A 14320-nucleotide genomic window follows, 5' to 3' on the forward strand; every position below is an offset into this window, starting at 1 on the left:
CTCAGACGGACGGACGCGCGCCCGCGCGCGCTCGCTCGCTCGCTCGCTCCCGCCTGCGAGACCCCGCCGCTCGCCCCCTCCCCCGGCCCGTCGGCGGGCGGCACGCGCACGCGCCGGCCCGGGCACGCGCGCCCGCCAAGATGGCAGGGGCCGGGGCCCAGCTGTCAGTCGCCGCCGCCGCCGCAGCCACCGTGCTGCCCCGCAGCTAGCGGCCCAAACGCCCGCCGGAGAAGATGAGCCCCCGCCGCCGCCTGCAGCCCAGCCAGACGCGGAGCCGCCGCGCCCGGGGCCGGCTGCCCCGCTAGCGCCCCGTCGCGCCGCGCCTTCATCCCCGGCCCCGCGCCCGCCCCGGCAGCCACGATGAGGTGAGTCGGGGCCGCGAGCGCGGCGAGGCCGCGAGCACCCGGCTTGGGGGGGGCGGGGTACCCGAGCATCGAGGCAGCCCCGGAGCTCCCAGCCGGCGCCCCGAGCTCCAGAAGACGCGCAGGCCGCGGGGTCCGCGGGAGGCCGCGCCCGCCCTGCGCTGTCTTCCCACTGAGCGCGCAGCGCCGCAGCCGCCGTCCTGCTTACTTTGCTATCTCTATCGGTAGCTCTTTTCCATCAGGGCGCTCTCCTCTTCACCCTTCTTTTAGGACCTGTCCCTTTTCTCTTGCAAACCTGCCATCCTGTGTAACCCCATAGGTATGGCTGATGTGCCATTCAGCCAGGGAGCCTGGTCTACACCCAGAAACTCGCGTGCCCTCTTGGTTCGCAGTACCCACCCTTCTTCTCCAGGTTAACCATACCCTGATTTGTAGTGTGGTATATGCTTGTGGGTTTTTTTTTTTCTGTGCAATTTTTATCTTCTAAACACATCTTCCTTAAACACTGTAGTGTCCAATTGTAGATTCGTTTCATCTGTTTTGTGAACTGTATATAAATCAAATAATTCACTGTGTAATTTTGTGTCTGGCTTCTTTCATCAAAGGTATTTCTGAAGTTCATCCATCATGCTTCTATGATCTACTGCCCTACATAGTATAGATAGTCCACAATTTATCCATTCTACTACTGTTAGTGGACTTTTGAATGTTTGTAGCTCTTGGCTATTAACGCGACAGTGAACATGCCTGTGTACTTCCTAAAGCACTCATTTCTCTTGAGTATATATTACCTACCCACAAGTAGATTTTTTGGGGGGAGGAGGTTGGTTTTTTCGAGACAGGTTTTTTCTGTATAACCCTGGCTGTCCTGGAACTCACCTTGTAGACCAGGCTGGCCCCAACTCAGAGATCTGCCTGCCTCTGCCTCCCCAGTGCTGGGATTAACAGGCTCACACCACCATCACCTTGCTATCGTCTGCTGTAGTGGATAGAGCGAAGTTCCCAAAGTGGTGGTACTAGTTTACACCAGCAAACATTGAATAGCTCTTGTTTAAAATCCCTGACCACCCTTGGTAGTGTCTCTCTGACATTTTAGCCATTCTGGTGAGCATGAATGACAGTCCATCAGAGTTTTAATTTGCAGCTTCCTGTTGATGAGGCTGATTGTCTTCTTTGTGTTTGTTTGGCATCTCTTGTAAAGAGCCTGTTTAAATACCATCCAATTTTGCTGGAAGGGTTTACTTGTTTTCTTCCTAATTTGTAGGGCTTCTATTCCTAGATGAAGAAAACAGCTTGCAGAAATCTCATTGTTGTGCTTGTCGCATGAAATGGTATCGTTCACCTGGAATTGATTTTTGTGTAACATGAAACAGTGATTACGTTTCATTTTTTACCTCATATCATTTATTCCTCAGTGTTTATCAAGGTCATCTTTTTCATCAACTGCATTGCCGCCTTCGTCATCTTCTATCTGAAGAACGTCTTTTAGTGTCTGTCTGTCTGTTGCAGTGTTGGGTATCAGACCCGGAGTCTTTTATTCATCCACCGAGTAATATCTGCAGTTTTTGTTTGGCTTTTGTATCTTTTACACATATGCCTGCATGTATGCATACATGTTTGCGTGTGTGGGCACACAAAAGCCTGAGGTTGGCATTGGGAATCTTCCTTCGTTGCTCTCCAATTTATTCATTGAGGTGAGATCTTCCAGTGGAACACACAGCTGGCCAGTATGGGTAAGACTCACTAACCATCCTCTTGGTCCTTTCTTCTTCTAACAGCTGGAATTACAAGGATGTTGCCACACCCACACAACTTTTATATGGGTTGTATGGATAGACCTTTCTCATGTTTGCATGGCAAGTGATTTATCCTTGGGACCACCTCCTCAGCTTGTCTTTGTGTTTTTGAGACAGCTGAGGCTGCTTAGGAACGCAGTAGCTCAGACTGGCCTAGAATTCACTACCTTTCTGCTGGGATTCCAAGTGTATACTGCCAGGCCTGGTCCCTTTAGGGTATTTTTTTTGTTGTTGTTGTTTTTCGAGACAGGATTTCTCTGTGTAGTTTGGGTGCCTGTCCTGGATCTTGCTCTGTAGACCAGGCTGGCCTCAAGCTCACAGAGATCTGCCTGGCTCTGCCTTCTTAGTGCTGGGATTAAAGGTGTGGGCCACCACCACCTGGCGTTTGAAAATGTTTTATCCTTCACTTTTTTTCTAGTTCCTAAACAATTTTATTGAGGTATAAGTCTTACCACAAAACATTCATTAAAGCTCCTTGGTTTTTAGAATATCTACAGAGTTGTGCATCCGTTAGCATTAGGATCTTTCCCTCCACTTTAAAGAATCTTTTCATTAATTGCAGAACTCAGGACTTCCACTGCTTAAGCATTTGAAAGCTGTCTTGTAGTCAGACTTGATTGCTCCTGTTGAGAAGTCACTTGTTATGTTGTTGTTCCTTTGGTAGTCATCTTGATTTGTCTGCTTCTTGTCTTTTGGTTTATCTTTGTTTTGAGATAGGTGCTCACACTGTAGCCCAGGCTGGTTTCAACTTCATGGCAGTCCTTGGGCTCTTGAGTGCTGGGAATATAAGCCTGAGCCACTACACCTGGCTCTGCTTCTAAAAAGTGTTCTCTTCGCTTTTGGTTATCAATAATTCCCTAGGCACTTCTCTCTCTTTGTCCCTCTCTCCCTCCTCCCTCTCTTCCCCTCCCCCCTCCCCTCTCTCCCCTTCTCCCCCCCTTCGCTCTGTCCCTCTCTCTCTCCCCTCCTCTCTTACCCCCCACATCTCATTTCTCTCTCTGTGTTTCTCTTTCTGATGGAGTCTAGTCTAGCCCACACTGGTCTTGAGCTTGAGATCTTCCTACCTCAGCCTCCCAAGTGCGGGGATGACAGCTGTGCACCATCTCTTCTGTGTGTTTTTACCTTTATAGTTGGGTTCTTGTGGCTTCTTTTATTTTATTTTTAACTTTGAGATTGGGTCTCTCTGTAGCCCTGGCTGTCCTGGAACTCACTGTGTAAATCAGGCGGGCCTCAATCTCACAGAGATCTGCCTACCTGTCTCTGCCTCCCGAGTGCTGGTCTTATAGCTTCTTGAATCCATGGATTTGTGCCTTTAATTCACTTTTCGTGCATCAGCCTTAGGACTGCTTTTACCCATTTTCTCTTATATTTGCTTCTAGGACTGCAGTTGTTTATGTGGACCATTTTATAGATGTCTGTTTTTCTCTCTTTCTTTGCCCTTTGTATTTATCTCTCCATTCTTCATCCTGGAGTTCTCTTCATTTGTCTGTCTTCTACTTGGTAGTAGAAGCTGTTATTGAAACTATCCATTGTATTTTTCAGTTCAGTCACCACATCTTTCAAATCACAATCTGACTGTCTTTTATAATTTCTAGTTATCCACTCAACTTTTCAGCCTTGTCTTTTATCTCTGAATACACAATTATCTTCATCTGTGTTTGAAACACGGTGTCCATATTGAATCATTTTCAGGGTCTTTTTCTGTTGATTTTCATCCATATTGTTTTTTCTCTTTGTGCCTAGTTGTTTTTTTGTTTATGTTTTTTTTCCTTTTTTAATATGTGCTGGCCACTAGATTTGCAAAATTGTTTTTAAAAGTAATTTGAGGCAGAAGATGATGTTTCCCCTCCCTCAAAGGTAATTCACACTTGCTCCATCTGGAGTCTCCTTGGCCCATTTTCAATGACTGAAATCTTTCCAAGCCGAGCTTCATTCCATAGGAAGACCAGCCTGTTCTGTTCACCCTTCCTCCTAATGTTTACCTCTCTACAACACCTCTACTCCCCACTTCCATCCGAGACCAAGCCTTAACATTCTTCTCAGAATCACCTGATGCTTTTAGGGAGAAGTACTGTATGAGTTTGCTTCTCTGTTCTGATAGAACGTTCTGACCAAAAGCAACTTGGGGAAGAGGGCTTATTTGGCTTACAGGTTAAAGTTCATTGCCAGGGAAGCCGAGGCAGGAACCTGGAGTCTAGAACTGAAGCAGAGACGCTGCTGCTTCCTGGCTTGCTTTCCAGGCTTGCTTGGGTGCTTGTTTTGTTTTTCTGAGACAGGGTTTCTCTGTGTAGTCCTGGCTGTCCTGGAACTCGCTCTGTAGACCAGGCTGGCCTCAAACTCAGAGATCCACCTGCCTCTGCCTCCTTAGTGCTGGGATTAAAGGCATGGGCTACCTCTGCCCACTGCTCAGATGCTTTCTAATACAGCCCAGGACCACCTGTCCAGAGGTGGCACTGCCCATGTTGGGCTGGGTCCTCCTACATCAATCATTAATCAAGAGAATGCCTCCACAGACTTGCCTACAGGCCAGTCTGATGGAGGCAGTTCCTCTACTGAGGTTCCCTCTTTCCAGGTGACTCTAGTTTGTGTCAAATTGACAAACTGTATCTTCTCAGTCTCAAGCAGTGGCTCTAAGCAGGCATTGTTATCTTTTGTCTCTGGTGTTTATGGTTCTGTTTAGCTAAGGGATTCTTCTGATTTACTTAGTCTACAGTTATCAGAAACAAAAATTCTTGGTTTTTGCATTTTCCAGGAACAATTTGAGTCAAGATTCAGTTCTGGAGATTTATGCTGGGTAATGGGAGCTGTTGAGAATAGTAACAGTCATTTGCTTGTGTTTTGTCCCAACTGCGATCATTTGCCTCTATTAGTTAGTTAAATGCTCTTGGAGCGTCTTCTTTTTTTTTTTTTTTTCAAAATGTGGACTCCTCTTAATATATAATTAATTTAAAAAATGGCATTTCAGCTCAGGAATGGAAGTCAAGGATTTGGGGGTGGGTTGCTTTTTGCTTCATGCTTGTTTATTTCTCCTGTGTGGTTTCTTTAGTTGTTGATGATTTGATAAAAAGTCATCCTATCGTGGGATCTTCTTGAAGACAGACACTCTGCAGTGTTAGACCAGAAATAGTACAATTACCAGTCCTGATCATTGGGTCCAGTAAGAAGGCAGATTGTAGAAATGTGAGTTCTTAAAATGACTTCCAGGACGAGGTGTTCATTCTCTTATTCTTTTTCCTCCGTACATTTCATTTTAATATGGTTTTAAATTAGTTTAACTTGATTCATTGTTGAAAATATTGATAGCTGAGCATCTATTACATTTATATTTACTTGGAAGTATTTGGCTTTTGCAAATAGTAAATGAGACCAGGGATCCTTTTGTCTGTAGTTAATTGTTGATTTGATTTGGCTATTTGTAATTATTGGAAAATGAACTGTCTCTCCTCCACTTCCATGTCACAGTGACTAGCATAAAGGAGCCAGGTGGCATGCACCTGTGGTCCCCAGGAGGCTGAGGTGGGAGGATCATTTGAGCAGAGGAGTTTGAGGCTAGACTGGACAACATAGTGAGACTCCTATCTCAAAAATAAAACAATTTACAAGAAAAGAAATGAAAGGCTTTTTGTGACCTCAAAGGTGTGGAGATTTCCTCCACTCTGCAAGAGTGGGTGCTACCTGAATGTCCTTCAGTTTTATTCAGTTCTTTTTCATTTGGTTGAATTTGATTTTCTGAGACAGAATCTTCCTGTGTGACCAAGGCTGACCTGGAACTCTGTGTATCTCAAGCAGTCCTCAAGCTTACAATCCTCTTGCCTCTACCTCCTGAGTATTGGAATTATAATTCAGTTCTGATACTATCTGTGCCAACTCCCACAGGCCAAGGACGAAGTCCTCAAGACTGCCCAACAAATAGTTACCATACCTGAAAGAGTCACAGGAATTTACAGGGTTCCTTTTGTGCCTTCTTAAAATTGGCAGTGGTTTGCATTGTCATCTAATCTAGGGGAGACTATTGCCGAGTAACCATTCTTCCTGCTTACACACTTTAGTCATTTGTCTGTTGGGAATAGTGTCTTCTGTGAACATTTTCCCAATCTGCCTTTTATCTTTAAAATATTTAATGTGTAGAAATCTACTTTTTTTTTATGTCATAGGGTCATTTTCCTTGTGGTTTTACCATCACTTTTACACTTAGGGTAATTTTGTCTAGAAATTTGCTTATTAAATTGAGTGGGGTTTTTGTTTTCTTCAGAATTCCTGGTCAGATACTTGGCTGCATCTGTAATTTATTAGGCAGAGACAGCAGCAATCACTGCAGTTTACTGGGGAGATGGGAGTAAATGTCTGTTTATGCCCCACAGGGTACCAATGACAGACCAAAGAAATGATCCCACCCAAGTCCCACTTGGTGAACCAGTGAGTGTGTTAGGGGTTGTGAACAGGAGCATGAGTGACTTGGACAGCTGCGTCACTGCAAAGCCCACCCCAGCGTGGGTGACTAGTCCTGCAATCTGCACTCCTGGAGCTCTCTGTAGGGCCTTCATCTCAGCACCAGCCGTGGTTTACTGCTTCTGTAACCTGGGAAGTGCCTTGTTCAGTCTTTCCCAGCCTCCTTAGTGAGATTGCTGAGTCTTAGGAACTTCTCTCTGGGAGGGAATATTTCCAGCAGAGGAAATGGCTACACAGCCGTGGTGTTCTCTAGATTGGATGACAATGCAAACCATTGCCAAAGGATGACTGTAGCTCTAGTGTCTGAGGAAGTGAGGATCTTGTAATCCCCAGAAAGCATACCTGCCTCTGCCAGGGCCAGCTATGTATGTATAAGGCATGGCTAGTCTAGCATATGAGCGGGTCTGTGTGTGGTGGGAAAATCTCAGGTGACCCAGGGCTCTGTGCCAGTTGTGTGTCATGTAGAATGCCGATTATAGCAGAGCATAGTATAAGATGCACAGGTAGAAGCAGACCTTGTTCATTTATCATCACTGTCCTTCTCTTGTTAATATGGCCAAGCCAACTGCCTTTCTGAACTTACTGCTATATAGGTTGAGGGTAGGAAAGAATTTTCCAGATGTTTTTGCTATCATGTTAAGATCAGTTTTAGAGGACATAGGTTAATCTTAGGATCTCTGTCTCTGTCTTTGTCCCCCCCCCCCTCGGTTCCTGGTTTAGGGCCGATGTCATTTTACCTTGTGATTTTAAGTGGAGCAGTAGCGTTCTTTTATTAAACTGTCACTTTGGGGCATGTGGTTCAGTGGTAGAGTGCTTCCCCAGCTTAGGAGAGGCCCTGGGTTATATTGTTAGCACTATAAAATCAATCAAAAATCAAATCAATCAGTTAGTAGGTCAATCGGAGGCTCACAAAGTATTGTCACTGAATTGTGCTGGTTTTGTTTGATTTAATCTACATTTTTATTTTACTCATTTATAGACACAAGACATTGAGATTTAGTTTTATAATTACATACAGTCTCACTAAAATAAGTTAACCAACATTGTTTCCTTTGGGACTTTCTTCTTTAAGGGGAAGCTGTACATGAACGTTTGAGAAACCCTACGATAGTCCCTACTCTAGATGAAGAGATCTTGAGTTGTGAGCAAGTCCTAAGTGCTGCACCAAGATCAGTAGTAGCTTAGAACGGAGCACCTCCAGGGAATGACCTTGGGCCCTGAAGCAGTCGTAAGTAGAGGTCTCTCCTTCATTAGCCTGAGAGAATCACCTCCATGGAAGTTGTTTTCTAGTGGAAAGTTTTTTTTTTTTTTTTTTTTTTTTTTTGGTTTTTCGAGACAGGGTTTCTCTGTGTAGCTTTGTGCCTCTCCTGGAACTCACTTGGTAGCCCAGGCTGGCCTCGAACTCACAGAGATCCGCCTGGCTCTGCCTCCCGAGTGCTGGGATTAAAGGCGTGCGCCACCACCGCCCGGCTGGAAAGTTTTTCTTACCTTTAAAAAGCTACGTTTAAAAGTCATTTAAAAAATGTTGGCAGTGGATCTGCTGTCCACTGCATGACATTTGAATAATAAGCCTGGTGTTGCGGTGTATTGTTTGTAAGGCGTCTTACCTCTGACCAATGCACTTCCTTCCCTTCCTTAAGTATTCTGTGGTACTGTGTGGAGTAGCTGCAGTTCACCACACAGCACAGCATGATTTACCAGAGCCCAGGCTAGAGCACCTGTTCTTACAGCTTCATTACTGTAAGTAACACTGAGATGAGTATCTGTGCCTCTGATTGTGTCCTCAAGGTAAGTTAGCAGCTGGATTGCTGGGGTCAAGTAGGATAAACATTTTAAGGCCTGTCTGCATACTACCAAAATGTTAAATCTAAGTGAGGGAAGAAGATAAAGCTAGGGAAAGCAAGTTTAACCCTGGAGGTTTAAGTCAGAAGTTCTCTCTCAAAGCAAAGGAAGGGCATTAGTGAGGTGGAAAGGAAGATCAGAGAAGCATCTGTTTGTAGGGGACGATGGTGGTTAAAACACAGACCACAGCTGGCCTGCCGAAGTCCAAAGAGTAAGTGACTGCAGTGCCTGGCCCTTCAGGGGACATCTATCACACACACACACACACACACACACACACACACACACACTCACACACTCACAACCCCCCAAGGCTCAGGGAACATCACAGAAAAAATGTAAGAGCCAGAGGTTGGGGAGGTGTGCTTTGAAATCATGTCTTTACACACACACACACACACACACACACACACACACACACACACTCACACACTCACAACCCCCCAAGGCTCAGGGAACATCACAGAAAGAATATAAGAGCCAGGGGTTGGGGAGGTGGGCTTTGAAATCATGTCTTCTGGGCATGGCCGATGCACTCTGGAACTCAACACCTCTGATGTCCTGAACAAAACCTGTGAAAATTCAGGCCCAACAACATTTCATCATGGAATGGAGAAGGGCTCATAAGACCCCACCCCTCCCTGAGAGACAGCTATGGTGGCTGGGGGGGGGGGGTTCTTTGTCTTTGTTGGTGTAGCCACAGGTATGTTACCCATGCTCCTGTAGCAGTTCTCTTTAAACTCTGGCTCATAAGACACAGGAAACACAAGAAAGTAGAGTTTGCTGTGAAGAATGGTTTCAGGGTTTCAGTGCTTTGGTGGGATAGTAAGGGGAGAATGAAGCTAGATATAGGGAGTGAAGAGGACTAAAATTCATTCTATACATGCATGCAATAGTCAAATAATTAAAAATATTAAATCATAAGAAAGGATGGTGGGTGGGAGTAAGGGATGGAGCCTAGGCTTAGAATGGTGTAGTTCCACCTATCCGCCAGTGGAGGGAGCCCTGTTCCTAGATCCTCTGTAGGTGTTAGCTATGAAGGTAGAGTGCCCTTGTCTTTAGGGCTGTCTGAGTGAACACAGCTTTTTATTTGTATTTATAAATTTGAGTTTAAAATTTATCCATATATACTTTTCAGCAGCCCTAGTTTGTCAGGCAGCCTTGGATTCTCCTTAGGCTGCTGCCTTTTAGCTAGCTCATATTGAACAAATAATTTAACCTCTATGATCCTCCTTTTGCAAATGAAATATAAATATGGCTGTCCCACTTCCCAGGTTTGTGACATCAAATGAGAACATATTTAAAGTTCTTAGCTGTGATGTTTACCCTGTTCATCACAATTTCTTCTGTGAAGAAGATAGTCCCTGGAAAATATGGAATGATTCTGATTTCTGATATTCTTCCCTTTTGCAGATCACAATATACTGTCCTCTGTGTGTGATAGGTGGGGAGGGGGGTAAAAACAGAAGTTGTTATTGGTTCCTCAATGTTTATCAGTCTACTTATTTATTCAGTTTCTATGCTGCGGATCCAACCCAGGTTTTGCACAAGTTAGATAAGCAGTCTGTCACTAAGCTACACCTCCTGTCCTTGGTTTGTTGTTGATGTTGCATAGACTGGCCTGAATTCAGGATCCTCCTGCCTCCGCTTCCCAAGTACTGGGATTACATGTGTGTGTCACCATGCCTGAGAGATACTTCAGCTCTAAAAATGAGTTAAGGTCATGTTCTATAAAAGTCACAAAATGCAACTGTTACAACAGGAGATATTGTGTATGAGTAGAGAAGATAATGGTACTAGAAATGCAGATTAAGAAAATACATACTGCAGATGAGCACACTTGACTCTAAAACTCAAAAAGAAAAAAAAAAAAACCAACAACACACTAAGCAAGAGAAACTCACAAAACCCACGCCCAACAAGAGACCAGAGCCTCTTAGTCTGGACTGTGAGACATGCTTCTGTCTAGCTCTACATGTGTCTTCTTCGCATCTTCCAGTCTGTAGACAGTTGAGCATACAAGCTTGATTTGGACGGCCTCTTCACACCTCTGTCTTTTGCCCTGACAGGTCTGTCCTGGGCCTGGCCTTTAAAGGTTCTCCCACCACCCTCTCCTGCAAACATTCTGTGTCTTGGCTGCCATTCTGCAGCTTCTGTGGGGCTGTGGTCATTGCCCCCATCAGCCTCTCCAAGAATCCTTAAGCAAGAAAAAAAAAACCAAAACCTGATGAACTGAACAACACAGTTGATCAAAGTCTTGCTGTTGTCCCCTTGCTAATTTCTTAGCCTTCAAATCTGGACTTGGGGATTTAGCTCAGCAGCATCCCTAGCTTTGGTCCCCAGGACCACCACCCCCTTCCCTGAAAAAAAAAAAATTCAAAGTTTGAATATCGCTTCCTTATGTAAGTAGTCCCTGTCCCGTAGCCTGCAGGAAGGACCTTCCCTGTTAGTTGCCTTTGGACTGTCCCATGTTTTCTTTTATGTAAATATTTTTAATACTTAAGTTTGCCCTGTATAACACCACACACAGGCTTTGCAAAAGGAAAAATTGTACCTCTTTTGATATCTGTGGAACCCATAGAGTCTATCACTGTGCCTGGTACTTGGTAGATGCTTTGTAAGCATTGGCACAGACACATACAACTAAAGTGGATGGTTTACCATGGCATCATTCCAGCTTGGCTTAGACTCTCCTAATTATGATATTGCAGACAGCCATGTCAATTGGTAGACATTGGCATGGAGACGAAAGCTGTTTTCATTGTGCTTAGAGAATTAACACATTGCTGGGTGGCAGTGCCTTTGTCTGTTGTCATACTGCTGCCGTGAAGTGTTTGATGACATGATGGATTTTCCTGTTATTTCCTTTGTAAGGACTATAACACTCACTAGCCCAGCTGTTCCTCAAACTTGATTGTGTGTGGAAATCATTAGAAGCAAAGGGAGGGGTGTGTGTGTGTGTGTGTGTGTGTGTGTGTGTGTGTGTGTGTGTTTCCAGATGGAGATCCCAGGTCCCCCTCTGTATGGAGAGGGAAGAAGGGAAGGAGGGAGGGAGGGCTCCTCATGTCTTAGGATTTCAGTTTTGTAGGAAGACAGTAGAATGGTCTAGTTCCCATATACTCTCCCCTGTTCAGTCCCTCTGTTGCCATCTAGTGCATTAGTGTCAGGTTGCTATTGAAACATTATTAGCTGAAGTCTGTGTTTATTCACAGTTCTTTGCTTTTTGCTTTGTGTGCTACACTGGTCAGTGTTTTTGAAATGTTAATAGTACATGTTTATGTTAATGTATATTAGACAAACACCAGTTTATCTTGTCCATAGTGTTTTGGGTATGTTTCCCAAGAGAAGGACTGGAGATCAAGGCTTATGTGAGAGGAATGTGGAGGGAGATATTGCTGTAGTTACCCAGTCTTGATATTTGAGAAGAAAGGGAAAAGCAAGTATGTATTAGCTCCTACCCCATTTGTCAAAAGTAGCCCCCAGCACACTACCACCTGAGGCTGGTGATAGTCATTGGTAGATACCAAGCTGTCATGGCAGCTTACTGTGGCCACAGTAAGTGAGCCCAGGAGTGGGCTCTTGTAAGCACTTGTTTATTATTCTTAACTAAATAAAAGGTAAATACATTTCATTTTTCAGTCCTCTCAGTCATTGTTTCTCAATTTTTAATTTAAATTCTTTACACACCTGGATTGAAGTCAGCCATTTTGTTTGATTTTTAATGTGTGTGCTTGTGTGTGTGGTTTTATTCAGACATTCAAATCTCTGGCCCATTTGGAATTTGACAACTGGCTTGAGAGATTCAACTTTACCCTTTCCACCTGGTTATTTAGCTACCCAAAGACTACTCCTTAGAAAACCCATTTGCTCTCAGTGTTTAGAGTCCTGTGGGTGTCCCCCCCCCAGATAATCACAGATAATTGTTCCTGTTTTTGCGTTTTCCATTCTGTTCACCTGTTCTGTATTTATCCCTGTGCTGATACTAATACCTGACTTTTAATTAAAGAAGCTTTAAGTTGGCTTGAATATTTTGTAGGGTTAGTACTATCATTGCTCTGGTAAGAATCCAGTAACTGTTCAGTCCATGAGGCTGGATATCTCAGCTGGTCTTCAATATACTCTGGAATCTCAAAGAAGTAGGTTCCAATCCCAGCAAAAGAATGGATTTGCCAGGCAGATTGAAAGCAAGCCAGCAAAGAGGGCAAGCATCCTTCTTCCAGGTCCTTTATATAGGCGGCCAGGAGAAAGTGGGGCCCAGATTAAAGGTATCTTCCTACCTCAGAAGATCTGGATTCATTGTGTATCTTCCCACTTCAAAAGACCAGGATTAAAAGTGTGTCTTCCCTACTTTAAATGATTTAATTAAGGAAAAATCCCTCACAGATGTAAAACCCAGTTGCTTGGGTTTTAATTAATTCCAGATGTGGTCAAATTGACAACCAAGAATAGCCATCATCAACCCTTGGTCATCTTGACACACAATCATATCTCCTTCTGTCATGCTTAATTTCCAAATGAAAACAATAGTCAGATCATAATTACACTTGTGGTGGTTTGAATAGACTCATATGTTTGAATGACTGGCCGTTAGGGTGTGGCAGCTACTTGAGAGGGAGCAGAAGGTGTGGGCTTGTTGGAGTGCATGTGGTCTTGTAGGAAGTGTGTCACTGGGGTAGGCTTTGAGGTTTCAAAAGCCCAACCCAAAAAAAGGAAGAAAGAAGGAAAGAAAGAAAGAAAGAAAGAGAAAAAAAAACGAGTATGGTGTCCCACCCCTTTAGTGCCAGCACTTCTGAGGCAGAGGTGGGCAGATCTCTGAGTTTGAGGCCAGGCTGGTCTACATAGCTAGTTTCAGGACAGGGTTACAAAGAGAAACCCTGTCTCCAAACAAATAAAAGCCCAAGCCAGGTCCACTGGCTCCCTCTTCCTGCTGCCTTCAGATCCAGTTGTAGAACTCTCAGCTACCAGGTCTGCCTGTGTGCCACCATACTCCTTGATAAGGATAATGGACTAAACCTCTGAAAATATAAGCAAGCCCCAATTAAATGCTTTCTTTTATAAGAGCTGCCATGGTCATGGTGTCTTTTCATAGCAATACAGCACTAAGACAACACCTAACATGACATAAACATCTAATGTACAATTGCAAATGCATTATAAATTTGAATAGGTGGCAGTGTCCCTTGAGGGACATTCTTTTAGTAGCTCAAACTTAAAAATAATGACCACTGATATTCTCTTAATTGATGTTACATTACATGATGAAGAAATTGAGGAAAGAAAACACAAATATCTGTACAAATAGATTCGTAACAAAATATGACAAAAAAACTCAGGTTAATTATAATTCTTGTTTCTGGTCACATGGCCTTAGTTGGTATTCATAACTATCTTCCTCTACTACCCATTCTGTATTTTCTCCCCCTCAAGCACTTCAAGCAGATGTTGGCTCTTTTCCTGAAGGGTCAGTGACCTTTGTCATCCTGCCTGCATTAGGTGGTTGTAGTTTCCCATTGACTTTAACCACAGGACATGATAGCACAAGAGGTGCCCTAAAGCAGTGGTTCTTAACCTGTGGGTTGCAACCTCTTTCACAATGGTCATCTAAGACTCAAATATTTACATTATGATTCCTAACACTAGCAAAATTACAGTTATAAAGTAGCAACAAAAATAATTTTATGAGGCCTTGGGCAGTGGTGGTGCACATCTTTAATCCCAGCACTCAGGAGGCAGAGGCAGGTGGATCTCTGTGAGTTTGAGGCCAGCGTGGCCTACAGAGTGAGTCCAGGATAGGCTCCAAAGCTACACAAAGAAACCCTGTCTCAAAAAAACCAAAATAAATAAATAAATTTTTTTTTTTTTTTTTTTTTT

General features: G+C 44.0%; 1 protein-coding gene across 1 annotated transcript in view; it reads left to right on the forward strand.

The window, feature by feature from the left end:
• The first annotated feature begins 281 nt into the window (after positions 1-281).
• Evl (Enah/Vasp-like) overlaps positions 282-14320 on the forward strand; it is a 150524-nt gene continuing 136485 nt past the window's right edge. The window contains exon 1 of the mRNA XM_059280020.1: positions 282-365. Coding sequence (XP_059136003.1) covers positions 361-365 — 5 coding nt within the window. The 5' untranslated portion in view covers positions 282-360. The remainder of the gene's footprint in view (positions 366-14320) is intronic.

Source organism: Peromyscus eremicus, chromosome 14 (assembly GCF_949786415.1).
Source record: "Peromyscus eremicus chromosome 14, PerEre_H2_v1, whole genome shotgun sequence".
In the NCBI taxonomy this organism is placed as follows: domain Eukaryota; kingdom Metazoa; phylum Chordata; class Mammalia; order Rodentia; family Cricetidae; genus Peromyscus; species Peromyscus eremicus.